This window comes from Lepidochelys kempii, chromosome 3, assembly GCF_965140285.1.
Source record: "Lepidochelys kempii isolate rLepKem1 chromosome 3, rLepKem1.hap1, whole genome shotgun sequence".
NCBI lineage: Eukaryota > Metazoa > Chordata > Testudines > Cheloniidae > Lepidochelys > Lepidochelys kempii.
The window spans coordinates 91,322,718-91,350,623 of NC_136382.1; the positions used below are offsets into that span (position 1 = coordinate 91,322,718).

The window sequence follows — 27,906 nt, forward strand, 5'->3', positions numbered from 1 at the left end:
TGAACAATCAATCCAAGGCTCACCTGCCACCTGTCCTCATTTCCTGCCCCCTCCTCAGCTGCAACCCCCTTCCCTATCCACATCCTCCTCTGGCCCACAGTTCTCTGTCTCTGGCTCCTCCGGACCTGATACAACAAAGGTTTTGTTTAGACTGGTTTTGGTTGGCTGCTGACTATTTTGCTGTGTTCATTGTAAACCTCCCCACAAAAACAAACAAACAAAATAAACCCAAAACATGTTATATTATAATGGCGACAACTTGTAGCAAGCAACATGAGTTATTATATCTTTATTGCACTGGTGTACAAAGAAACATCAGTAGTGGGGTGTTGCCAAAGGCAATGGCATTTGAACAGTCTCTCAAACTACCCGTGTAAGCATAAAGAGGCTGCCTGGAAATCCTCTCATGGTTTTTTTTCTTTATTGTTGCACATGCATTGTAATCCAGACTGCACATCTACACAAGGAAAGACATGAAAATGTTCTTAAAAAACCTTCTCCGTTTGGGACCCCCAAAGATTTAATGGACTATATGCACTCCCTTGAGTAATGCTTGACAAATTGAAACCATTTTGACCCACATCACATCAATAGTTTTATCTCTAGTTCTGTGCAAACAAACAAACAAAAATTACCTGGAAACTTTTTGAAAGATGACAGTTTTTTCAGAGTTTATATCTCCACAACCCCTAGCTCATTTGATCCAAAAAATTAGGTCACTAACCTTACCCTGCACCTTTCTAAGGCACACCAAATGTCAAAGAAATCTGATTCAGCACATCAATTTTAAAGGACTTAAAAAGGATTGTGTTACACCTTTCTCTGCTAGACTAAAGAGTCTGTGGGAAAACAAACATAAATTAGAGCAGCCCTGTGGCTACTTTAATGTATTGCAGAGGTCAAGCAGGTTCCTGGACAGCCCCATAATATAGGGGTACATAGGTGATGTAAAACCACTTTCTCTCCTCCTCCCTACTTCCCCTATTCTTGCATAAAGCTTAGCTCAGATAGCCCATAGCAGGCTTTTAGAGGTTTACACACACTTTTCTCAGCTTTAAATGTCTACCCAAGGTGCAGGGCAGCATAGAATCAGGACCATGGTGTTTTCACATGGAGGTCAGCTCCTCTGGAAACTTTTGTAATTGCTGAGTGCCCAGCTGTAGATGCCTCTGTAGCATATGCCTATGTCAAGGCCACCTTCTGTGTGGTTACTGCTAACTTACTGAAACAGTTCATTTACTCTAATTGTGTGTAGTTGTACAGTTGCAGGAGTACAGACTCTTGATTCCAGCTTCAAGGGGAAGCGAAGATTGGGTGCTGGCATTATCAACATGGGAGAAACCTTGAGAAGATAAAACAAGAATCTCATACCATAAAAATGTAATTAGGCTAAGTGACGAAAATGTGCTTCTGTGAAGCACTTTATGGGGGAAAATGCCTCCATCCACACAAACATTTATGAGGCCATATATTTTAAGGTGTAGCTATTAAAAACTTCTGTTGCCTAAAAGTGAGACTTAGTGGATTTTCACATTTTAAATGCTTGTCAATCTATGGACTCAATGAGAATTCTTTATTTGAGTCCCTTTTATTGACTTGCTAACCTTGGATAGTTCCTTGGATGTAACAATACACTTATTTCTTCTATGAAGAAATGTTTAATACTTTTGCGTCTCTTTTTACACAGAGATAATTCCATAATTTCATAGTCATAGGATAGGACCACCTTTTTTCTCTCAAAAATGTTTCCTACAGTACATTTCTAGACTTCTTTACACAGATACCTTTACTTTCATTCACTTACTACTTTTTCCACCTTTGACTCTCATTTTGATTTGAACTTCTAAAATAATTTAGTAGTGGGAAAAGGCATTGGCTTTTACAGCCTAGGAGAAAGAAGGCTTCTCTTTAAATACAGAACAGGTACAGCTTGGCCAGTGGCTGCACAACCTCCCCAGGCCAACATGCCAATATGCCTCAGCCCTGAGCTAGCTGGAGAACAAGAATTCTGTTTCATGAAAAATTTTGAGGTTTTGACATTTTTTTCCAGTCAGATGAGGAATTAAACCAAGACCTTTTGAATTTTTTTAAATAAAAAACAAAAATAAACAAACCAAAACAGATGGAGGGAGAGTGATATGGAAAGCCACATTCAACTCCCTGATATGCCTGATTTGGCACAGGGCTATGAACCTTCACATCCCAATTATATTTTATAAACACAGTTATTTTTAATATTTAACATGAAGAGCCAGAACTGGATTTCTGTGGTCAGCAGGTTTTGATTTGAAAATTTTAGTTTTTGATTTAAATCACATACTGTGTACTATTTTCCTGTGACTGAACATAATGACAGTTTACGGGTGCTGTCATTCTTCTTAACAGAAACATCAGTGTGGGGAATATCATGCTTTCAGTTTTACTCCCCACTGAAAGCAATCTCGAGTTCTGCATAAAAATTGTTGGCATTAAATGGCCCCTACTGATTTACTTTCTTAATGTGATATCACAAAATTGCACAATTTACTGAGCCAGTGGAGTTACTTACACATTAGAAATTTCTGAGCTGTTTATTTACCCTCTAGCTTAACTCACATCTTCCTGCTTGGCTTATAAGTACAGTCCCCTGACTCCTATCCCTGATTCTGATGAGAGATAAACATCAAGTGACAGGTTTTTTAGAAAGAAAGGTATTTGCTTTTGCGGAGACATGTTGGACTTCCATGAGAAAAACAGATATGACAATGATCTTTCATTGGATCATCTTTGATAGGTAGCACATCTAAATAATAGTCCAGTTACTGAAAGCAGAGTTCACATTAATACCTAAAATAATTATTTTTGATTAAATCATTGCAATAAATATCAAATTAATTAATGATATACCATTAAAGTTTCCCTTTATTAATTTGGGGTAGCAGGAATTACATTTGCTGCACAAGAAAGTGAGAGGCCAAGAACTTTGAACCTTATTCATATTTCACACTGTTTTTACAGTGGTGTAACTCTAGCTTAATTGGAGTTACTTTAGTTCTGATTAGCACCAGTAACACTGCATCCCTGAGCAGAAACCATTCATTGTTAAATTATATGTGCCAGACTGGGATGATATTTTGAGGTTGACAAATACTCATATCAGATCATAAACATCCTTGTCAATGGTGACCTATGTCAATATTTGAACTAACTCACCAGAAGTGAAAGGGTATCACCTGCTAAAAATGCTTGAAGTACATGTCATTATAAAGAGAGGTTTTACTATTTTACCAGGGTTCTTTGACCTTTTTAGGAAAAGTAAGGAATAAGAATCTGCACCAAAATATGCTAGAATGATTGCCTTAAAACTTCTTTGCAAATTCTACTCACCCAAGGAGAGCTTTCAATGGACAAATAAGATGCTGTTCGTTTGATCAATCACTATTGCAAAAGTCAGGCAAAACTTTCTGCATAAACTGGCTTATGTTTATGCCTGTTTTACAAGGCTGTTTTAGAAATAGGCTTTTTTCATCTCCCGACCCTGGGTTTAGTAGATGCTGGGAATGCCCTAAAGGTAGTGTGCTTGGCTTCAACTCAGCACCTCAAGTGGAGATGATGTAAAGTAGGAAGATCCTCAGGTCTCCAGTAGCAATTATGGAAGGCCAGTATGTGTTCAGTGTAACACCAGCTCCATCAAATGGACATTCCCAGTTATAAGCGGCCAAATCAATCTGATGTCATTTTCTGTCTGGAAAAAAATTAGGCCTATCAGTATACATGTGAATAGGGAAAGGTAGTTCACCCCAAGCCCTTCAGATGATCAGATTATCCTTGAAGCATGAGATTTAATACCTTTTAGCTATCATTTAGCTTACTTAGCATCAGAAATTGTTAATGGTCAAAATATCAATAGCTTTTAAAAACTCCAGATATGGCATCTGTTTTAAAAGCTTCCAGGTGGCAGTGAATTTCACAGGCTATGTATGGCAGAAAGAAATATTTCCTTCTATTGGTTTAAGTTTGCAGCCCTTTAGTTTTATCAAGAATTGTTTAATCTCCCTGCCTGATCTTCAAGAGGATTCCTGGATAACTTACATACATCGAAGGATGTCCTTTTATTCCCTCTGTGTGGACTTATACATACATGTCCACAGGAGAATATAATCAGCTACCTTATTTTTCCCTTGATCTAATCTACACATAGCATTTCTACCATCACTGCTGAAAGCTCTGAACATGGAAATAAACAGGATGCGACTATACATTTCAGTGGTTCATAGGACAATGACATTGTTGCTAGAGATTGGATAATGTTCTATAAACCTTAATTAGTATTCTTACTTTTATATTGGTGTAGGTGTGCACTGTCCTCACTGTATGATAAAAATAAACAGTTTACCTTCTCCGAAGGACTAACAGACTAAGCACAAGCTGAAACGATCCAGAACACTACAGTATACAGACATATACACACCAACACCTTGGTGAGACTCTTCAGCGTTAATTGCACTGTTAACATTTTGAAAGAATTATCACATCCTCTGCCTTCTCCCCAAAATTAAAAGAGAAACTGAATAAGTAGTGAACTCTTAACATTGTGGAACACACCTGTGCTAAGGAGCTAAAGTAACATAGATATCTCAGGGCATAAAAGGCAATAATTGCCGTCTTTTTCTTTCATCTTAATTAAGGTTGAATGTTTCCAGGCTAACAGGTCTGTTTCATTTGTGTATAATTTCCAAAAACTTTCACTTTGGGGCTGAAATTGTCCTGCCTGGTCTCTTTCTGAGGATGCTTTTTAAAAAACAGTAATTTTGAACAAAAATGGGCTAGTTGTTTTTCAAAGTGAAGGGTAAATATATATACACTTTTCTCATGATAAGAATTGTTTGTAGACATTTTTATAAAGTTCTAGTGCCTCGTTGCTTTGTGGTACAAACATGAAAAATTGGCAGGAAGATAGTTCTTAGGTAAGACACATGCCTTGTGGGGACCTGGTGAAAACCCACTGTGATTTAGTCAAACTGTAAGGGTTTAAAAATATACTTATATTTGCAATGTTTTTTTATATATAAAATAATCAACTGTCTCCCAACATGCCATTGGCACTGTAATGTATGTGGCACACATAAATATATAGGGCAATTTCCTAGTCAGTGAGTGAGTTCTCAGTGACCTGCTGACCCCAGGCAAAAGGGCATAAGAAAGTTGAATGGAATTTCTCAGTCAGTATGTGGAATATAATATGACAGTGTGTCTGGAGTGAAGTGTGCCTCCATATTGTGAAGTGCTGAAAACAGGTGAAATAAAATGGATAAAAAATTAATGAAATTCTTCACAAAATTTTTAAACCCTTCACACACTTTTAGTTGACACAGCAGTTTGGCAGCTTCAGGAGAGAAGCCAAGGACTGAATTGTCTACTGAGACTGACTTTCTCACTTCTAGACCTTACTTCCATTGAAGTAAAAGGAAATTTTGCTACTGAATTCAGTGAGAGCAGGATTGGGCCCACAGTCCCTCCAAAAACAGAGTTGAGCCATGCTTGCTGGAGCAGGGTGAGGAAATTTGCATTGTCACTGCGTGAGTGCTACTTTTTCTGTAGACTTGTCTCTGTGGCTGTTAATGGATTACCACTCGCAAACATTATCATTTTATAGTTTATAAAGACTTTTGTGGGTAATGCTGAGGCAAGAGAAAAAACAAAGACCCTGTTACAGATGAGGATGAGGTTTCTGCTGTCGACAAGAAGAATTTACAGTAGGTAAATTAAGGAATACGCCACTGACCTGATCATGCCCACTCAAGATCCACAAACAGAGGGGAATCCCAGACGGATTTTCCCCTCCTTTGTGTGGAGGGAGAATGGGCCAAGGATGGATCTTGGCTCTCAGAACAGGGGGAAAGACTTACAGATTGTTCCCCCTCACTTGCACCAGCCTACAGAGCTCAAAGCAAGAATGCAATACTACTCAAAACATAACTCCTTATGGATCCCAGAGCCAAAAGTTATTGAATTGTCCTCACAGCTTGTTCTGCAGGGAGCACGGAACAACTGGTGAGAAAACTCCATACGAGGAAGCTCAGAGTCTTCCTCTTTAGCTCCTATCCACTTGCGATGAGACAACTGGGCCTTAAATTATGAACACTTTCTTGGTCCTATACCACTGGAAATGTGGTAAAAGCTTTAAAATGTTTCACAAAAGAATGAGGCAACTTTCTCCACATTATAGTTAATGCAAACCAAAATGTAATTAAAAATATTATTTTCATCAAACTTTAAAAGAACTTGTACCATCCAGCATCACTGAACTGCATCAAAAAGTTCAGAAGTTAATTTGGTGTGTTTTTTTTTTTAAAAAAAAGGCTACTTGTTTTCATGTAAGTAATGTGAAGGAAGGAAAAAAAGGCTTCAGTATCTGTTTTGGGTGGAGTGTTTTTTTTTTAATGTTTTAAATACAGGGTCACAGAAGATACAGAGGTTTTATAGCCCACTATAAAACAGCTCTTTATCTTTTTTCCACTAATTCTATGGTGTCACATTTAACAAAACTAGGAAACTGCAGATAATATGGATGTTTGCAGATTAGACATCAGGCAATAAATAACACTAATTTCACAGGCCTACAAATATAAAGGTCCCTTATCATTGTTTAAGCCTCTCACTCTTTGTAATGCTTGCTAACACTTTAACCCAGGCAAATTAAGGTATTGTTTTTGCTGCCTTCTCCCATAGACAAAGCACACAGTCATAATATCCTTTTATCAGATTTCATGGTATAAAAGGACTTCTGGTACCTAAATTCACACTGTGTTGCTGTTAACAGGGATGGTTTCAGAGTTCCTGTTTTGGAAGATGCATTTGTCTTATGTTTTACTCATTTTGTTTCCTCTTTACAATGGTATAAGTACCACCTGCCCCAGAAGATGCAATTGTGACTCTACACAGTCAGTGCAATGCTACAGGGTCCTACAGGTACCTAGAGAGATTCCTGCTACCACCAGGCGGCTTTACATCAGCCACAGCAAAATCAAACACCTCCAGGTAGGATAAATCCCAGTTTAAATAACTTCCATTTTCAATTTAAATCAGACGATCCATTATGCTTCTACATGGTGGTGACTTCAAAGTGAGAGGTTTATTCCAGCTGCTAATGGTTAGGTACAATTGTGCCAGGTCTGTATTTGTTTTTCCTGTTCTTTACTACTACTACTACTAATTATTATGTTGTTGTTTCCATAACCATGGTATCTGACCCCATTTGTATTGCTTGGCTAATTTATGTGATTAATGATGTTGATCTTACATATATACGTTTTATAATCAATAAAAGAGAGCCAAATCTTAATCAGTTTTTAAACAGTCAAACTCCCATTGACTTCAAGAGCTACCTTATATCTTCACTTAGTAGGAATGGCATTCTCTTAAATGCAATTAATTCCTTCTTTAGCTAAGTCAAGAGGCTTAACAAAATAAGAGAAATTTCTGTGATGAATATAACGGCAGCACTTTCCTGTGAATAGTACATCTACTATTAAAAACGGCATAGTGAGGGTTTGACGACTCAGGGCCTGATCCTGCACTTCTGAAGTCAATCATGACTTTTGCATTTGATGTCAATAAAAGCAAAATTGGGCCCTGAATGATCTTACTAAACAAGAGCAATTTATAAATGAAGTTGCTACCTATTAATTATTGTGGTGGTCATAAGCAGTAAGAGGTTAAAAGAGTATGACTCAGCTCATTCTGAGGTTCACTAGGCATTACTGATTTCCTGTAGTTCTGTACAAAAGTCAGTACCACATGATGCTTTATTGTGGCACATTCTGGAGTAGCTTCTCTTTAGTCCCACTGCAAAAATATTGCTATAATAAATCCAACTTACATGGATAGAAAATAGGGAAATAAAACCATCTGCATTATACATGCTGTATGTGCCAATTGTGTATGACTAACTTCCTAAGAAATTGTCTGTTTAAAAGATACATTTTTATTGAGGTTCATATTTTGCTTTTATTCTCAGGATTCAGTAAACTGGGCTAATAATTTCTTTGGAGCAATGTCTGGGATTCCTGTTGCTCAGACTGTTGAATAAACTCTATTTTGAGAGTAATATTGCAGTTTAGCCATATCATACAGTTCACTTTTGCTGTTTCCCAGCCATTATTAATCCACCAAATTCCTTTGTCATAGATCCAATATCTAGAAGAGTCAAAGCTTACCTGTATACTTTTGTAGCGATATAGCCCAGTTAATTAATTCCTTCTGCAAACATGTCTGTTTGCTCTTTATTAAGAAATATAACAAAATACATGTGAAAGAAAAATAGTATTTACATTTCAAGACAAGTAAGAAAAATTGATGGCTCTTTATCAGTTTAATTGCCCATTTCTGTCGACTAGTATTCAGTTAATAGTAGCAAAGCAGACTTGGACTATGCCTTTCAAGAACACAGGTATTTTTTATGAGACATTTAAATGTTTGCGGTGAATATGTAAGACACTCAACTATGTTGCAGTGTAATGAAATAAATGCCAGCAAACTATACCTGAAACCATCTGATAAGGCCCTTTGTCCTTTTATAAATTTCCTGAGCTGAACAATCAGAATGCCTTACATTTACTATTAGGTTTGCAATAAATATGGTATAAATATCTTTATTCTATCAGGCTGTAATTATCCAGGCTCTTTAATTAGGATTACTCTGAGCTACTACATACAGTATATATTTCACTTTTCTTTCCATGTGACAAACTTTGTTTAAACTAAAACTTAGGCCCTGATTCTCTAAGCACTTATGCCCATGTGCTTAAATTTACATATGTAAAGTTACATATGTGCGTAATCCCATTTGGCGCATATGTAAGTGTTTACAGGATATGGGTCTGAATTCCCATATTTAAAATAAACGTGCTTTTTTTCTATGGCAGCTTTAAAAGAAAGCTAACTTTTTTTATTCCTTATCTTTCTCACTTTATTGAAACAAAGACTTTTTTAAAAATTGAATGTACATTTAATCGTTTATGCTGTTTGTTCCACCTTCTGCATTTTGCTCAGCTTGAACAGTGACTCTAGACTGGTTGCTTTCATTTTAATTATGACCATTTCTAATTAGATTAATATATTGTTTGCATCTACTAGCATGATGTTGTTCTTGGCCCATACTGCCCAGAATTGTTTAAGAAGAATTTGTTTCCACTGACATAAAAGTAATAATGAAAATGTTTTTATTCATATAAAGCTTTGTAAATCCTTGTTTTCACAAGATCTAAATTTTTGACCTCAAACTTGTTGACAGTGTCACTTCAAATTAAAGTCTGCCTAGCTAAACAATAAGAAGCACCATGTACCAGGGGAAACTGATATTATTTCAAATATGTCTTGGCTTATTGACTTTCATTTGTTTGGTGACTGCAAAAAAGGATACATGTGTAAGTGTCAGGAATAGAACTACAGAGAATGATACTACCAAAGCATACTAAATGGATGCAAAAGAAAATTATAATAATCTATATTAAGAACCATAATATCTTTCATCAGAGAATGAAGGTCTGTGCATTGAAAAGAAATAAAAAAATACTTATTTACTTAACTCTCTCACTTAATAAGATGAAAATTAAGCTTCTTAGAGATTTAAAGTAATCAACTTAGCAAAAGCAGGAAAAAGTTCACTTGGACCAGACAAACAGACCAGATATGTCAAATTTATGAAAGTTCAGATTTAGTTTGATCTCAGTATGAAGGGCCTCCATAAACCCTTATGACACACAAGTAGTCCTTGCTCATCTAAGTAATGCCATTTATTTCAATGGTACTTCTTTTGATTAAGGGAACAGGCTATTTTGTGGTGGTAACATACTCACTAAATTAAAATGGGGTTGATGGGAAAGGTTCCGTATTTATACTTTTTCAATGACTCCATATGAAATTTGTAAAGTCAAGGAATGACTTTGCAAGAGACACAGTTGGAAGATCAATCCTAAGCAGTTAAAAGCTAGTTGACAATTTTGATGAGAATGCAGAGGCAATATAAAATCTGGCTCAACCTTCCATAGCTGTATAAAGTGTCACTCGGTGTTGTTAATAGAAGTAAAACTTGGGTTTTGGAGGTAAAGTAAACTGATCTGACTCAAGGACACACAGGGATCAGATATATTGAGTAAAACAGTGCATGGTTACAGCCATTTTTCTGATAACTGCTTTACTTTAAGATTCACAATGAAGCTGTATGGCTGTATCCTGTCCTGGCAGGCTCAAGGAAGAGAGAGCACAGATGCTACCCAGTACATCCTCTGCAAACAATTCTATTGGCCAAGGCAGGATTTGACAGGGAAGGGTCAGATGGATGTGCTGTGGAGCATGTTTTGCTGTTCCTCTGAGTAGGAGCAAAGTGTGCCTCTAGCTAGTGAGTCATTTGGAAAAATGATGTGCATGTGTAGAATTAGCCAGACACCTCTCTCTAGTGCTCTTGAGTACTATAGTGAGATCTCTGCTGTGTGCATGGGTGGAGCGAGGAGAAAGACAACTATCCTCATACTTCCCCCTTGTACACTAGGGCAGGATGTAGTTCTTAGTCTGAAGGGTTTTTTGGTTAATCCCACTAAATTCATTCTTAAAAATCGAACACCTTACGTTGCATTGTAGTGTTACTCAAGCTTTTAAAGCTACTCAGCACCATTGCTTAAGGAAATCAGTGTTCTCTGAGAATTCCTGGATTATTTTTTTCAATTGCTTCTCATATCTCCATGTTAAGGGGAACTGCCACAGTAATTTAAGTCTCGTTAATTCAGCATACAAAAAGAGCATTGTAAATGAGAGATCTCCACTAAAGAAGAAAAAATAATAAAATAATCAGCATTATCCTACTTATGAAATTCACAGCTGCATCTAAGCTTCATTTACCACTGATAAACATCTGTTTATTTCCGACTTATGAAAATTCAGTGGAAGTAGAGATAAGCACGAGCTGGAACATTCATTTTCAAATCTAAACTGCCCTCAAGTTCAGAGAGCTTGGATCTGGGGTTTTGCTTTGGTCCATCTCAAAATGTAAGTTTTATAAAATTGAAACACTGAGGGCTAGATTGTGGTTCAGAGCCAAAGCTCATGGTAGGGAGGTGTGTGATGAGACTTATCTCCTCCTCCGGCTTCTGGACAGCATCACTGCTCTAGGAAAGGATGGAGTATGCACTTCTATCTGCACCAGGCAGCTCTGCTGGCCAGCAAATGGGGGAGAGGGACAGGGGTTACCTTAAAACCATCCATTACAGTGACTTGTGCCTATACTGATGCTAGTCATGAACATGCACTGGGCTACCCTATCCAGGAGTGCAAGGAATGCTATTTATCTCCCATTGCCCCAGACATGTGCATCTGCACAGAGCCAGCCACAAACTGGATCTAAATAATAAAGTACCATTCCAGAACCGCAGACAAACAGCAGTTGAAATGTACATGGCTACAATATTATCTGTATTTATTGTCTGTTGTTTTCTCTGCAGTTCATCATTAATCATATTGTAGGAATAAACATTAGCAATAGTCAGATCATATAGAAAAGTAAAAGCTAGTAAGGAGGTTCCATAAACTGGATAATATATTATCACATTAATTTGTTTTGTTTTTTTCTTTTTTCTTTAAGATCTCTGACTTCAACAGAATATCTTGCCTGGAAGAGCTTATCCTGTCTTGCAGTGGAACAGAATCAGTAGAAGATAACACCTTCAAAGCTCTGAGCACCTTGAAGATCCTGGAACTCTGGAAGAATAAACTAAGGCGCATACCCACTTCCCTCCCATCCAGCCTTGAAGTATTAAAACTTGGTGACAATTCAATTAGTGTTCTGCATGAGTCAGACTTTGAAGGTTTAAAGGAATTAAGGGTGCTTGACATTCAAAACAACTTGATTTTGGCAGTCTCTTTCAGCACACTTTCCTCCCTTTGCAGTTTACAGAGTCTGACTTTGGATGGTAATAATATGGAATCTGTGTCAGGGCCACTTAAGCTTCCCAAACTGAAGTATCTGAGTATGGAGAATAACAAACTACATTCTTTCTCAGGCAGCTTCTTTGCACCACTCCAACATTTACAATTTCTCAGATTAACTGGCAACCTTCTGACCAAGGTCCCTCTTAACCTGCCTAAGTCCCTGCTTTCATTAAAACTAGAGAGAAACCAACTCAAAATGATAAGATTTCGAGACATGAAACACCTGGAAAACCTATCTGAGCTTTTCCTCTCTGAAAATCAGCTCTCATCAGTTGATGGTGCCCAGCTTCTTCCTAACTTAACCACCCTAGAGCTGTCCAGGAATCACCTCCAAACCATGCCACTCAGACTATCAGCCAGACTACAGAAACTTGACTGTAGCAATAACTTCATTCAGAGAGTGACAGCCCAGGGCTTTCAGGATCTACGAGACCTCAAGCATTTGTTTCTCGACAATAACACTGTCAGCACGTTCGAGGCTGGAGCGCTTCATGCGTGTGCACAGCTATCTAACCTAGCATTGGAACAAAACCTGCTTATTTCTATTCCATTAAGGTAAGTGAATCTGAAGACAGCTGGTAAATGAAGGTCATCATCTCTCTCTCTCTGCATGCTGCCTAACTTGGCAGAAATGGGACTGCAAATGTGGAAGCTGGGTGAGCAGCAGCTCTACTGCCTCCCCACCATTCATTTTTCAGTTTTTGGTCTCCATCAGTATGCGAGGCTGCTCTATCATGCCCCTGCTAAGATACTAGGGCTTCTTTGTTGGAGTTAAGGCTGACCCAGTGGGTGATCTCTCTCATCAGTCACCCCCTCCAGGACTCTCCTTAATTGCCCTGAAGTCCATGGCATTTCTCATTGATTTTGGGACATCCATATGTTCACTTAAACTCTCCCCCTGCCTGCTCCACAGATGTGTGTGTGTGGGAAGGAAACCCTTCTCCCTAACAACTAAAAGATCTGCAGCAAACAATCAATTGAAGTTAATAGTTACTTGGGTCCTATGTAGGTATTTAGGCAGGGATCTGTGGACCCTCATAACCTTTAGTTCAGCAGTCAGGGTATTCACCCTGGATGTGGGAGATCCTGGTTGAATTCCCCTCTCTGCCTGATGAGGAGAAGGAATTTGAACAAGAATTTGTCACCTCTCAGGTGAGTGCTCTAGCCGCTGGACTATGGGACAGTCTGCTGTGGGTCTCTCGCAATCTTTCGTGTTGAAGCCAGTCCACTTTTTATTATGACAGTATCAGAATGACTCTATAGTCTAGTTGTTAGGGCATTTACCGGAGTGGTAGGATACACCTGTTCAAATCCCTTCTCTTTTTCAAGCAGAGGAGGGTCCTTGAACAAGGGGTCTCCCACATTTTAAGTGAGTAACCACTAGGCTAAAGGTTACGAGGGAGGCTTCCTTCTCCACCCTGGTCTTTTTGTGTAGAATGAGGCATGCTCAGAACATACCCACCTGAGTGGGATTTCTCTGCCCATCTTCCTATGGTTTGCAGATTGCGCTGCGGTTTAGGTGTCCCAGAGCCTGCCTGAGTCAGCAGTGCATGTGCCCAGGGGCAGAAACTTAGGCAATTAAGGAACTCTGATTCCGAAAACATAGGCACCAAGTTAGGTGCCTACAGTGTTAAGTGGCAGCTGATTTTGTGGATCACAGTGGTGCTAAAAAATGGGACTTAGGTGCCTAAACCTCAGATTGAGGCACATAAATCCCCTTGTAGATCTGGCCCTTTTTGCACCAGAGTACCTTCACAAAGATTTTATTTTTATTTACAGCAAAATTCAGTCCTGCTAGTACACATCAATGTGGTTAAAGGGACAGTAAAAGATACAGTGAAGGATATGGAAACTTACTTTCCCTGATGTCTGCATAAAATTCCTATTGCCATCTGTAGTTGTTATGTGCATGAAAAAACACTAGCATTTCATTTATTTAAAATTTTAAGAGAACTGTCTGACTCATACTATTGGTTCTAGCTAGATTGCTTGGGAGCCTTTAATGTCCAGTCATTATCTTGAGTCACCTAGCAGTTAATAATGAAAGAGACCATTACCATCAAAGGTTTATAAACCCCCATGCTTCAAAGCATAAGCCAACCTCTAATTGAAGGAATTAGGAAGGAACTGCCTTCTGGGCAGTATATTCCATAATGTCCCACTTTGGGGTTTTTGCACATTGTTCTGAAGCATCTGGTACCAGCCATTGTCAGAGACAGGATATTGGCCTAGATGGACCGTGATCTGATCCAGTATGGCAATTCCTATGTTCTAAATACCAGTATAATACAATGTTATAAACCATACCAATGTAACTGTGTAATATCAGTTTCTTTAACACCACTAAACTACTACATTTCATTTTATATTTTATGGACAGGGCAAAGTAAACAATGTAATGAAACTTCGCTTGCAGCAGAGCTCCTTTAGCATCAGATTTCTGGAAGGTATTTGGTAGGAATTTTATAATTAGTGATTTAGTGGCATGTTAATTTGTTTGATTTCAGTCTAGCTTCATAGGAATGTTTATTGCTTTCTAGTTATGTAATTGCATTCAATATTGTCTAATCCATCTAATTTTTACAACATATAGTAGAGACAATTTAGGGAGAGGAAAGAGCACTCTATAATCTTTTAACAGTATAACTTTTTAAAGATATATTGGGAATTTTTATTTTTAACTCTGCAGTGAGCATAAATTCTAAGGGAGCACTTTAAAAACACAGGAGTGGAGGATGAGCAGAATTATATTTTAATTGTTTCATTTTGTGCACCCATCACTTGGTACCTGAGCGTATGTACAAAAAACGAAAATAAGACTGTGATGGTACTACAGTGATAGGATGACAGCAGCTGCCATCCTGGAAGTCTGACTATGCAGAGAGCTGGCCATAGCCCCAGTTCAATACTATAGAATGTGCTGAATGAGATTTAAGCAATTGCTTAAGGCCCAGCTGCACAGAGGTTCTTAGGTGCATAACTCCCATTTTTAGGTGCTACTGCAATCCATAATAAGATAGGTGGCACTTAAGCAGATAACTCCATAGGCACCCGAACTCACTTGGCATCAAAGATTTTATAGTAAAAGTTTGGTAGGGCCTATGTTTCTACCACTGGGCACATGTTCAGCTGCCTCAATCTAAGCATCTATGGGCCAATATTCCACTTAAGTCATGCTAAAAGAAAAGGAGTACTTTTGGCATCCTAGAGACTAACAAATTTATCTGAGCATAAGCTTTCGTGAGCTATAGCTCACTTCATCAGATGCATTTTTTTTTCCACTGAATGCATCCGATGAAGTGAGCTGTAGCTCACAAAAGCTTATGTGCAAATAAATTTGTTAGTCTCTAAGGTGCCATAAGTACTCCTTTTCTTTTTGCGAATACAGACTAACACGGCTGCTACTCTGAAAACTAAGTCACACTGAGATCCAGGAACCAGCAGAAGATAGGCAATTCTCTACTTAATTCACATGCAGAGCTGATCAAGTAGGTGTGCTCAAAGGGCTAACTCCACACAAAATAGCCTAATAGAGGAAAGGGAAAACAAACAGCTGCCTTTAGCCCAGTGAGTAGGATACTTACCTGGAATGTGAGAGCGCCCTAGCTCATGGCCCACAGCTGCCTGAGGAGAAAGGATCTGAACACAGATCAATCAACTCTCAGGTACGTGTCCTAACCCCTTGACCATGGGATGGATAGTCTTATATGGGTCTCCCTCCATCTCTCATATTGACGCTGTTCAATTTTAATTAAATATTAATTGGGTCAGAGAGTGAGACTCACTCCATAGTCTAGTGGTTAGAGCATTTACCCGAGAGGTAGCAGATCCTTTTCAAATTCCTTCTTATCAAGCAGGGTCTCCCACATCCCAGACGAGTATCCTAACTACTGGGCTAAAGATCATAAGGGAGGTACTGTGTCTCTCTTACTTCCCCATAGCTATGTTGTGTGGAGTGAGGCAGATACCTAACTCATTCTTATCTAAGCCACCCGACTCCAGGAGATGCGTGCCCAGATCTCAATAGCAAGCAGAGATAAAGTCTGGGCTGCAGGAAGAGACCCAGGTGCCTATCTCTGTGAGAGAGGTGGGGCTTCAGACACCCCTCTCATCAGCATCTCCCATTAGCTAGCTTAGGTGGATCCCATTCTTAGGGGCCTATGTCTCCCCATGCATTGTATAGGGAGCCTAGGTGCCTCACTCAGGCTTTGTGGACTGCTATGTTGTTCCAGTGATTTTCTAGCCACCTAAAATCCAGGTGTTCCAATGCCTACATCCCTTTGTGGATCCAAGCACAAATGCTTTTCTGAAATGGGTCACCTGAAAGCAGCAATGTTACTTTCATTGAGCAAGCCTCTGGGTTTCTGTCGCCTGCCTGACCAAGTCTCAAGAGTGGGGAGGGATACTACCAGTTCATTGCTCTGTGTGATGGGTGAGGAGGAAACATGACTTTGACTACATGAGGCAGAAGGGAACACTCCCAACTCTCCCTAGACTCCCTGCAGATGGACGGGGGGGAAAAGTTAGTAAGAATAAAACTGCCCTAAGCAGCAGTTGTACCATAACATATACAACTACCTCCAAGGCTCTTGCTGCTGGTGCTACAGCCCTGGATGAGACCCCCCCCCCATCTCCCACCCCCCATCAGCTCTTGCAGGAAGGGGTGGGAATGCTAGAACTAGCCAGATATCACTTCCAGCTGCAGCATAGCTGTCACAGTCAGCCTTTGATGCTGTGTGGATCTCCTGATAGCAGTAGGATCAGCTAGATACTTGAACACAGTTACTCTTTTAAAATAAACACTACTTAAGACCAAACAATATGGCCACAAAAACTCAACCTGACTTCAATGTGACTTAAATTAAGCATGTGTTTAAATCTTTGCTGGATCAGTACCCTACACTGTAATCTCTTTGGGGTAGGGACCTTGAGTGAAATCCTAGTCCCATTGAAGTCAATGGCAAAATTCTCAATGGCAAAACTGTTTCAGTGGGACCTGGATTTCATTCCACATTATCTTTATTGTATGTCAAAGCAACATGCATACCAACTACCAGCATAAATCATGCTTTTTTTCCAAATATTTTGATCCTGGTAACACAAGCAAAAGGTAAGATTGGAATCTTACCAGTACAAAGCATATGGAATAATCCATTATTCTCTCATCTGGGTCCTTTAGCACCATAAGACCACATTTTACAGCCTTATTCATGCAAAATTCTCACAGATGTCAAAGGGAGATTTGCATCAGTATGACAGCAAGCTTTGGCCCATGGTATAATATTTAGCCTCTCACAGATAAATACTTCTACATCTGAATATCCCAGTGGTACCTCCTCAGTTATTTTCAATGATAGATCACTGCAGTACAATATACTATCACATCAACATTTGGTGTTAGTGGAGAGTTGCTGCTCAGTTATAAATAATTCCGGTTAAAATTCTTTATAATTCCCAAAGAAATGATATGTAACAGACTTCCTTTAAATCTCATATTGCCACTCTTCACCTCAGCAGGTTGGGCACCAGAATAGTATATTTTCTTTTGGATTAATTTAGGATTGATTTAATTAAAAAAATTTCTATGCCAAATTAACTTGCTTATTAAAAAGTTTTCACCAACAGAGTGGGATAAAAATAGAAGATAAAAAATGAATAGTATAGCTTCTTAAATATAAGCTCACAAATCGGGTAGAATTAGTGGGGGAAGCAAAAGTGGATGGGAATCTGGGAGGCAGTGACCATGAGTTGGTTGAGTTCAGGATCCTGACGCAGGGAAGAAAGGTAAGCAGCAGGATACGGACCCTGGACTTCAGGAAAGCAGACTTCAACTCCCTCAGGGAACGGATGGCCAGGATCCCCTGGGGGACTAACTTGAAGGGGAAAGGAGTCCAGGAGAGCTGGCTGTATTTCAAGGAATCCCTGTTGAGGTTACAGGGACAAACCATCCCAATGAGTCGAAAGAATAGTAAATATGGCAGGCGACCAGCTTGGCTTAATGGTGAAATCCTAGCGGATCTTAAACATAAAAAAGAAGCTTACAAGAAGTGGAAGGTTGGACATATGACCAGGGAAGAGTATAAAAATATTGCTCGGGCATGTAGGAATGTTATCAGGAGGGCCAAATCGCACCTGGAGCTGCAGCTAGCCAGAGATGTCAAGAGTAACAAGAAGGGTTTCTTCAGGTATGTTGGCAACAAGAAGAAAGCCAAGGAATGTGTGGGCCCCTTACTGAATGAGGGAGGCAACCTAGTGACAGAGGATGTGGAAAAAGCTAATGTACTCAATGCTTTTTTTGCCTCTGTTTTCACTAACAAGGTCAGCTCCCAGACTACTGCACTGGGCAGCACAGTATGGGGAAGAGATGGCCAGCCCTCTGTGGAGATAGAGGTGGTTAGGGACTATTTAGAAAAGCTGGACGTGCACAAGTCCATGGGGCCGGACGAGTTGCATCCGAGAGTGCTGAAGGAATTGGCGGCTGTGATTGCAGAGCCATTGGCCATTATCTTTGAAAACTCGTGGCGAACCGGGGAAGTCCCGGATGACTGGAAAAAGGCTAATGTAGTGCCAATCTTTAAAAAAGGGAAGAAGGAGGATCCTGGGAACTACAGGCCAGTCAGCCTCACTTCAGTCCCTGGAAAAATCATGGAGCAGGTCCTCAAAGAATCAATCCTGAAGCACTTGCATGAGAGGAAAGTGATCAGGAACAGCCAGCATGGATTCACCAAGGGAAGGTCATGCCTGACTAATCTAATCGCCTTTTATGATGAGATTACTGGTTCTGTGGATGAAGGGAAAGCAGTGGATGTATTGTTTCTTGACTTTAGCAAAGCTTTTGACATGGTCTCCCACAGTATTCTTGTCAGCAAGTTAAGGAAGTATGGGCTGGATGAATGCACTACAAGGTGGGTAGAAAGCTGGCTAGATTGTCGGGCTCAATGGGTAGTGATCAATGGCTCCATGTCTAGTTGGCAGCCGGTATCAAGTGGAGTACCCCAAGGGTCGGTCCTGGGGCCGGTTTTGTTCAATATCTTCATAAATGATCTGGAGGATGGTGTGGATTGCACTCTCAGCAAATTTGCGGATGATACTAAACTGGGAGGAGTGGTAGATACACTGGAGGGGAGGGATAGGATACAGAAGGACCTAGACAAATTGGAGGATTGGGCCAAAAGAAATCTGATGAGGTTCAATAAGGATAAGTGCAGGGTCCTGCACTTAGGACGGAAAAACCCAATGCACAGCTACAGACTAGGGACCGAATGGCTAGGCAGCAGTTCTGCAGAAAAGGACCTAGGGGTGACAGTGGATGAGAAGCTGGATATGAGTCAGCAGTGTGCCCTTGTTGCCAAGAAGGCCAATGGCATTTTGGGATGTATAAGTAGGGGCATAGCGAGCAGATCGAGGGATGTGATCGTTCCCCTCTATTTGACATTGGTGAGGCCTCATCTGGAGTACTGTGTCCAGTTTTGGGCCCCACACTTCAAGAAGGATGTGGATAAATTGGAGAGAGTCCAGCGAAGGGCAACAAAAATGATTAGGGGACTGGAACACATGAGTTATGAGGAGAAGCTGAGGGAGCTGGGCTTGTTTAACCTGCAGAAGAGAAGAATGAGGGGGGATTTGATAGCTGCTTTCAACTACCTGAAAGGGGGTTCCAAAGAGGATGGCTCTAGACTGTTCTCAATGGCAGCAGATGACAGAACGAGGAGTAATGGTCTCAAGTTGCAGTGGGGGAGGTTTAGATTGGATATTAGGAAAAACTTTTTCACTAAGAGGGTGGTGAAACACTGGAATGCGTTACCTAGGGAGGTGGTAGAATCTCCTTCCTTAGAGGTTTTTAAGGTCAGGCTTGACAAAGCCCTGGCTGGGATGATTTAACTGGGAATTGGTCCTGCTTTGAGCAGGGGGTTGGACTAGATGACCTTCTGGGGTCCGTTCCAACCCTGATATTCTATGATTCTATGATAAGCGCTTTAGTCATATCATATATGTATAAAAAAAGAAATGAAACTGACCAGTCTAGTTTCATGTCCAAGGTGACTGAGTACAAAAGTAAATAAGCAACATATATGGTGAAAAGTAAATCATATTTCATACATAGTTGTTTGCAGTGTTGTTGTAGCCATGTTAGTCACAGGATATGAGAGAGACAAGGTAGATGAGGCAATATTGTTTATTGGACCAACTTCTGTTGGTGGAAGATACAAACTTGTGAGCTGCACAGAGCTCTTCTTCAGGTTTGGGGAAGCAAGCAAAGTGTTCTTCCCCAGACCTGAAAAGAGCTCTGTGTAGCTCGAAAGTATGTACCTCCACCAAGAGAAATTGGTCCAATAAAAGATATTACCTCACCTAACTTGTCTCCATCAGATTTCGTTCAGTTACTCAAGTGTTTTTTAACAAAACAGGTAAGGGGCATTTCTATTTTTTTTTAAATAAAATATATTGTCATATACATGGGCAATTTCTTTTCAGGTTCTTCCTACGTGGTGTGCTCAATTTCTGAAGCTGATGCTAAACCCTTTTCCCTCCACCCCAATTTTCTAATCTATGCAACATATTGCACACATTTTCAACCAAAATCATCCAAAGAAGAGCTAGGGGAGCATGTCCTTAGGCTTCTCTAGATTTTTTATGTTTGGCACTACTATAAATTGGCCGTATGCATGTGTATGACATGGGACACCATGAATCTGCTTCTAAGTTTATTGAAAGCCCAGTTGGAATAAAATACTTTTTTCCAAATAGGACTAAAATAGCTGTTTATTTTAATTAAATGCATTCAGTATACATTAGAACTGTAATACTTTGGGGAAAACAATTCAAAGACAAAGAGATGGTGGCTCCACAGCTTAAATTAACAAATCACCCCAAAGTAAAAGTTCAGACAAAAAGCCCAAAATTATGCATAAGAATGTTCCAGGGCCACACCTCTTCCGCAGTGGGTCATATTATTTACTTAATTTTTAAATGGTGGATAACAAAGGCTGATGGCCTATCATCTATGTGTTTTGACTAATCTTCAGCTTCCCTCCCTGCATAATCACACCAGCAGAATCAGTAAGATAAATATATTCACCTTGTTTTGCTTCTTTCAGACTTCCAGATACTCTAGCCAGGTTGGATCTAAAAGGAAATGACATACAGGATGTTGGAGAACAAGAGCTAAAGGACTTGAAACAGCTCCAGGTTTTAAATTTACGTAACAACAAGATATCTGCCTTGGATCGCAAAGTCCTGGAAAATTTGCCTCGTCTCAGGTACCTGTATTTGGATGGAAACCCTTGGAATTGCACATGCGACCTTTTGAGAACCAGAAGAGCGCTGATGGCCAAAGGGACAGATGTCAGAGGAGGACAGTGTGCAGCACCAGCAGAAAGCCAAGGAGAAAGCTGGATGTCTTCCAAAAAGATTCTGCAGCGGTGTGAAGACCACCTCTCCTCAGCTGAACGAGGCAAAGAGGTCAGAAAAAAAATGAAGACTGATGATCTCTCCAGTGAAGGTGTAAACATGGATGATGATTATTATGATTATGAAATAGATTAATCATGTAACTATGATGAGCCTTAGAGCTATCTTTCTTAATTCAATGATCTTTGCAGACAAAGAGCCTGCTAGGCTACCACTGACATTTCATCTTTTATTTTATACTACAAGACTTAGTAATTTGGGGCAGGTGGGGATGTAAGGTGTTTTGAAAATTGTAAGATGCCTTTTTTTTAAAAAACTGCTTTGTGTTTAACATTACATGTGTGTAGAAAATAAGAGTACCAGTGCTAGCAGCTAGAAAAGTTTGGCACATTCAGACAAAATGGTGGCAATTAACTGAGTCTGCGAGCTCTGCATAGGGCTCAGTCAAGCACGCAAATAGTTCCATGGAAATCCTGTAAATAAAATCCACACCTACCTCACGAGATGCAACAGCTGGGAATCTGAGACTCCCCAACCCATTTAAGATGGCAGTGTTGTAATTTGCAGAAAAAGGGGCCTGAAGTTGGAAGGTTTTCTATGTGTTCTCAGACTGATATAGGTGGTTGTTCAGTACTGTTCACATAGTATTGCCTTTGAGAAATTAAATTTTCAATAATTATTTGTCCCCTTTAATTGACTTAAACCACTTCATCTAAAGATGAACTAGTTGAGGCATATCTCCAGGTGTAATCCACTTGTCTATTTTTATAACAAATACAACAAAGAGAACAGGTGAGTGGAGCTTGTTTATTGTTCAGTAACATTTATTTACAAACCAAACTTAGAGCCAGTATCCATGAACCAAAAGTTTGGGACCAAATGTGACTCAACTGTGTCCCTTTAAAGGATCACTGCTTACCCCTTTCTTAGGGAACAGGAACAGTCACCACCAGAAATTAGGCTAAGTTTGACAGACAAAATTATTGGGAGACTTTGGTGTGCGATAGACAAACAACTATTTGACCACAATGCAGGTCAAGTTGCTGTATGTAAGTATTTGGGGTTATGTATTATTCCTGTCTGTAGAGGTACAGCAATAAAAGGTGCAAACAAAAACATCCTGTCACCCAGTGTAAGAGATCCAGTATGCTAATGGAAAATAAGAAAACGAGACAACAAATTATTTAAACTTAGTAATAGGAGAGAGCTGAAATATCAAAATATTTAACAGAAGATAACACAGGGTTATTAATGTGTAAATTTCTTAAAGAAAGATTGGCTTTTTTTTTTTAAATAAGGAAGATTGAAAGTGCTGGGTTAAATAACATAAGGCTAAATTCAGAAGTGATGTAAGTTACACTTTGATAAGATTCTAAGATGAGATGCCCTCTACCCATTTTATCTTACACCTTGTTACATTTTCTTTAGGTCCTATGATATGTAAATTTGACCAGTTTACACATCTATTTGGCCTCTAATAGCTAAATTCAACACCTAGGTGAAAAAGTTATATTCTCTCACACGGTGTGTACTATTTAAATGTCTGTTATTTGGGGGGGGAACAGAAAATACAAATATCAGAATTAATATGGCTGTTTTTCCTGCCTCAAGAAGAAATCTATTTTGCTACTTCAGTTATATTAAGGTGAAAGGCCTTTCATGGGTGGGAGCGTCCCAGAATATTTGAGACAAAAGGGTTTTATGATATAAACACAAGCTCTGACATATACATGAGTGCAGACCTTATTGAATAGTTCCCAAAGTACTTGAAAACCAAACAGAACAGAAATACACAAACACTAAAAACCAGTGAATTACAAACAACAAGCTGAGGGCTTTCCTGCCAGTTCATAAATCTCAACTGATAACTGAGAAGTGATAGCAGCAAATTACTTTCCAAAGCAAACAGTCTCAATTATCCACTGTTTTCTGGTGCCATTCAGTTACTGAATAATCACTCACATTCATAAAGTCTGTTTTTTCAGGTGTCAGAGCTCAGTTATTTGGTTATGTCACCTATGCAAGTATCAATAGCATTTGTAATTAGAGCTATATGGGTCACATGATTAAATATGGTGACATGAGGAATTTGGGGTTTTTCAACTTTTTTTTTAACAAGATATCAGAGAAATAAATATTTTTGGTAGAGTGAGATGTTTATGGCAGCAATATGTTTATGCAAACAAACTTAGTGGTTACTAGGTGACTTTTATCTGCTTATATTGGATTGTGTGTTAATTAAAAAAAGGTCCAAAAGTACTTTTTCTGCATAATAAAATTATTTTTATGTTACACTAATTCTCAACCATAGTTTATAATGATAGATTCTTTTAACAATTTATTTTAAGTGCCCGTCTAGTGTTACCTCAGGGCACCCAGCCTGTCTTACTATCAGAAGGTATCAGTCTGACAGCAAAGAACTAACTTGATGGAGCTTGCTCTCTCTTTTGAGAGACAGAAGATATATTACAGGCAGTCTACAGATTTTTACAAGCACAGGTTGTAGGAATCTAGTAGACAGGGATTTCATTTGACAAACATTATTCATACAAAAAGAAAAGGAGTACTTGTGGCACCTTAGAGACTAACCAATTTATTTGAGCATGAGCTTTCGTGAGCTACAGCTCACTTCATCCATGGCATGCATCCAATGAAGTGAGCTGTAGCTCACGAAAGCTCATGCTCAAATAAATTGGTTAGTCTCTAAGGTGCCACAAGTACTCCTTTTCTTTTTGCGAATACAGACTAACACGGCTGTTACTCTGAAACCTGTCATTATTCATACAAACTGGGGTATAGTGCCAGAGTACTGAATTCAGTTGCACCTTTTGCCTTTGGATCAGAAAAATTAGGCTGATCTCTGATTCTGGGTGGGAGATACTCTTCACTTAGCTGTTGCTGAGTGCAACAAAAAAAGGTACAGAATCTGGCCTGGATCCACAAACGGACTTTTCAGTGCCTAGAAAATTATAAGAACAATAATGTGACCCATAAAGCTTGAGTTAGGTGCCTAAGCTCCCTATACAATGAAGGGAGAGAGATAGGTGCCTTAGAATGTGATCCACAAAAGGGCAACTTCCTGCCTAAGCTAGTCAATAGGAGAGGGCAACAACAGGGGGATAGCTAAGCCCCCTGCCCCCTCTCATAGGAGCTTATCTGTGTTAGCGATCCACCATCAGGAACCCCTCTCTTGGGGGCTTAGATGCCTAAGTTGTTTCTTGTGAGAATGAGTTACATGCCTGCCTCACTCAAAAAGCTACAGGAGGAAGAGGAGCAGCCCACCATATAAATGTTAGCCAAGTGGTTAGCACACTAAGCTAGGCTGTGGGAGACCCAAGTTCAGTTTTACTCCTGTCTGCATGATGAGGAAAAAGGATTTGAATAGGAGTCTCCCACATTTCAGGCAAGTATTCTTAACAACTGAGCTATCACGTATTTTGAAGGGGGAATCTGTCAGCCATAGTCTCCTGTTGAAACTGTTCCACTGAAGCCCTCTCAGGAGACTGCTATTCAAATCTTTTCTACCCCTCAGGAAGAGATGGAAATTGAATCTGGCCTTAAAGTTATAAGGTGGGTGCTGCTAGCCCCACCAACCAAATTTTGAATCAGATCTGATCTGGTACACAGTTTCTGAGCATGCCTGCTGGATCAAGCCCCACATGCAAGATAGATGCTCCTCCACCTATCTTCCTTTGGTTTGTGGATTGTTCTTACATGATTACTTGGGAGAGAAGCATCCAGGTGGTGCCCTGAGTGAGGCAGTAGTGCACATGCCTAGAGGCAGGAATTTAGGCACCAAGGGAACTTTTACCCTGAAAATATAGACACAGAGTAAGTTTAGACACATACAGGATTAGGCAGTAGTCAAGTGGGAGTTTTGTGGATTGCAGTGGTGCCTAAATCTAGGGTTAGGAACCTAAGTACCTTTGTGCATCAGGGCCTCACCGAACACAAGCCTGAGAATGAGAAGCTTCTGAGTTCTAATAATCCCACCTCTAACACTGACTCAATGGTTTTGGGGAAGTTACTCTGCCTCAGTTTCTCATCTGTAAAATGGAGATACTGACCTATTTACAAGGATGTTATAAGATTAATTACTAATATTGCAACACATTTTAAAGATGAAATACATATGAATATTAATTAATGTTTTGTTGGCCAGTTGTTTTACTATGTTCAATTTCCTACAATTTAAAAATACCACACTCTGGAGAGGTAATAAAATTACTTTTTTTAAAATAATTTTAAAAGCTCTTCCCAGCTTATCATTTTTTCCATGACTCGTTTTTTTAATACACTTCTTCCCCACTGTCTGAGTTGAGACACTTTTACTGTCAATCCTCAGTCTACACAGGCTTCCTGGGACAAGATTCGAAGGAGGAAAACATGCACGATGGACATAAATCAGCAGCCACAAGTTTTTACTATTTTTAAAAAGGAGCCCTTTTGATGCATTTTCTTTAAAAAGTGATTTTTTTTTAACCCTCAGTGAGGGTTGGGATAATTGCATAAGCACATGTGTTGGCACATCTACTGAAATATTTAAATAGTAATACCTTGTTTTTACATTGTGCTCTCAAAGTGCTTTTCAAAGGAGGTCACTATCATTATCCCCATTTTACAGATGGGGAAACTGAGGCACAACAAGAGGATGTGACTTGTCTGAGGTTACCCTGGCTCTGGTCAGCAAGAACACAACCCAGGTCTCTTATGGACCACTCCAGTGTCCTTACTTCTAGCCCACACTAGCTAAGAACCTGATGGAATTGTTGAAGATAGCAAGTAACCCAGAGGCGGCAAACTATGGCCCGCGGGCCACATCCGGCCCGCGGAACCATCCTGCCTGGCCCTTGAGCTCCTGGCAGGGGAGGCTAGCACCTGGCCCCTCCCCTGCAGCCTCAGCTCACGATGCCGCCAGCGCTCTGGCCCGCGGCTCCTGCCGGGCAGCACGGTGGTGGGGCAGGCTCCAGCTGTGCAACAGAACTGTGAGCGGTATGCTCTGAGAGGCATGGTAAGGGGTCAGTGGGAGGGGGTTGGATAAGGGGCAGGGAGCCCCGTGGGGCAATCAGGGAGCAGGGGGCGGTTGGACAGGGTGGAGGTTCGGGGGGGGGCGGTCAGAGGATGGGGAACAGGGGTGGTTGGATAGGAGGTGTGATCCCAGGGGGCAGGGGTGTGGATAGGGGTCAGGGCAGTCAGGGGATGGGGGGGGGTTGGATAGACGTGGGAGTCCTGGGGGGCCTGTTAGGGGGCAGGGTTGTGGACAGGGGTCGGGGCAGTCAGAAGACAGGGACCAGGGGAGGTTAGCTAGTGGGTGGAGTCCTAGGGGGTGGTTAGGGGTGGGACTCCCGGGAGGGGGTGATCAGGGGACAACGAGCAGGGGGGTTGGATGGGTCCATGATTCTGAGGGGGGGCAGTTGGGGGCGGGAAGTGGGAGGGAGCGGATAGGGGGTGGGTGCCAGGCTGTTTGGGGAGGCACAGCCTTCCCTATCTGGTCCTCCATACAGTTTTGCAACCCAGATGTGGCCCTCAGGCCAAAAAGTTTACCCATCCCTGATGTAACCAGTGAGGTACAGGGCACTGCATGTTATTTAAGAATGAAACGAAGAAAAAACAGAAGCAGCAGAGAGGGGTGGAAGAGGCTGACTTTACAAATCTTACTTTCAATAAATTGGGGGGTTGGGAGGGTAACATGGTTTCTCCAAAAAACTGACACACGATGCGACCACATTTTCATCAAAGAAACAAAATCTTTCAGCCTGGATCCACAAAGGGGCTTATGCATTGCAATGCTCAGCACTGCAACACCTAACTTTTAGGCACCTAAAAATCACTTGGAACGAGAGAACATACTAGACTGGGAGCCACGAAAGAGCGTCCCTCAAGCTTTGCTCCTCTCACTGAGTTAGGTGCCTGATTCAAGGCTGATAGTGACCCACAACTGGGAGCCCCACTTCTGGCATCAAGCAGCTGAGACACCTAAAAAGAAAAGGAGGACTTGGGGCACCTTAGAGACTAAATTGGTTAGTCTCTAAGGTGCCACAAGTCCTCCTTTTCTTTTTGCGGATACAGACTAACACGGCTGCGACTCTGAAACCTGTCAAAATGAGACACCTAAGCGGTTTCTTATGACAATGAATTAAGCAGCTACCATTGCCATACCCATCAAAAGAGCGTGGGGAGAAAAATGCTGCATCCAGCCTTTTAACCGAGTGGTCAGAGCACTCGCCTGAGAGCCCCAGGTTCAGCTCCCCGCCTTTGCCTGGAGCTGGGAGAGGGGGATTTGAAGAAGGGTCTGGCGCTTTGCAGAGAGGTGCTGGACCCGCTACAGGCGATGCTCGGGGCGGCTATTCCGCAGCGGGCCGAGCCTGGCGCAGGCTCTGCGTAAAGTTCAAGTACCTGGCCCCGCAGGTCCCAGCGACCCCGGCACGAAACGCAGCGCCGCTCCTCGAAACCGGGCCGCGCTACCGCTTGCTGCCCAGGACCCCGCGAGGGGCCGCTGTGCCCAGGTCTCTGTCTCCTGCACCGGGTCGC

General features: G+C 40.7%; 1 protein-coding gene and 1 long non-coding RNA gene across 2 annotated transcripts; one reads left to right on the plus strand and one right to left on the minus strand.

Annotated features, from left to right (window-relative positions):
• Positions 1-274: 274 nt before the first annotated feature.
• Positions 275-27,843, minus strand: LOC140908968 (uncharacterized). Its single transcript, XR_012158032.2, has 3 exons — positions 27,772-27,843; positions 3,367-3,724; positions 275-1,342 (listed from the first exon to the last, which is right to left on the minus strand). It is a non-coding gene; the product is annotated as an uncharacterized LOC140908968 (long non-coding RNA).
• On the plus strand, positions 6,832-22,662 carry LOC140908203 (nephrocan). The gene is made up of 3 exons (XM_073335158.2): positions 6,832-7,020; positions 11,618-12,519; positions 21,063-22,662. Exons 1-3 carry the CDS (start codon positions 6,832-6,834, stop codon positions 21,508-21,510), a joined length of 1,539 nt encoding a protein of 512 aa, XP_073191259.1. The 3' UTR covers positions 21,511-22,662.
• Positions 27,844-27,906: the final 63 nt, after the last annotated feature.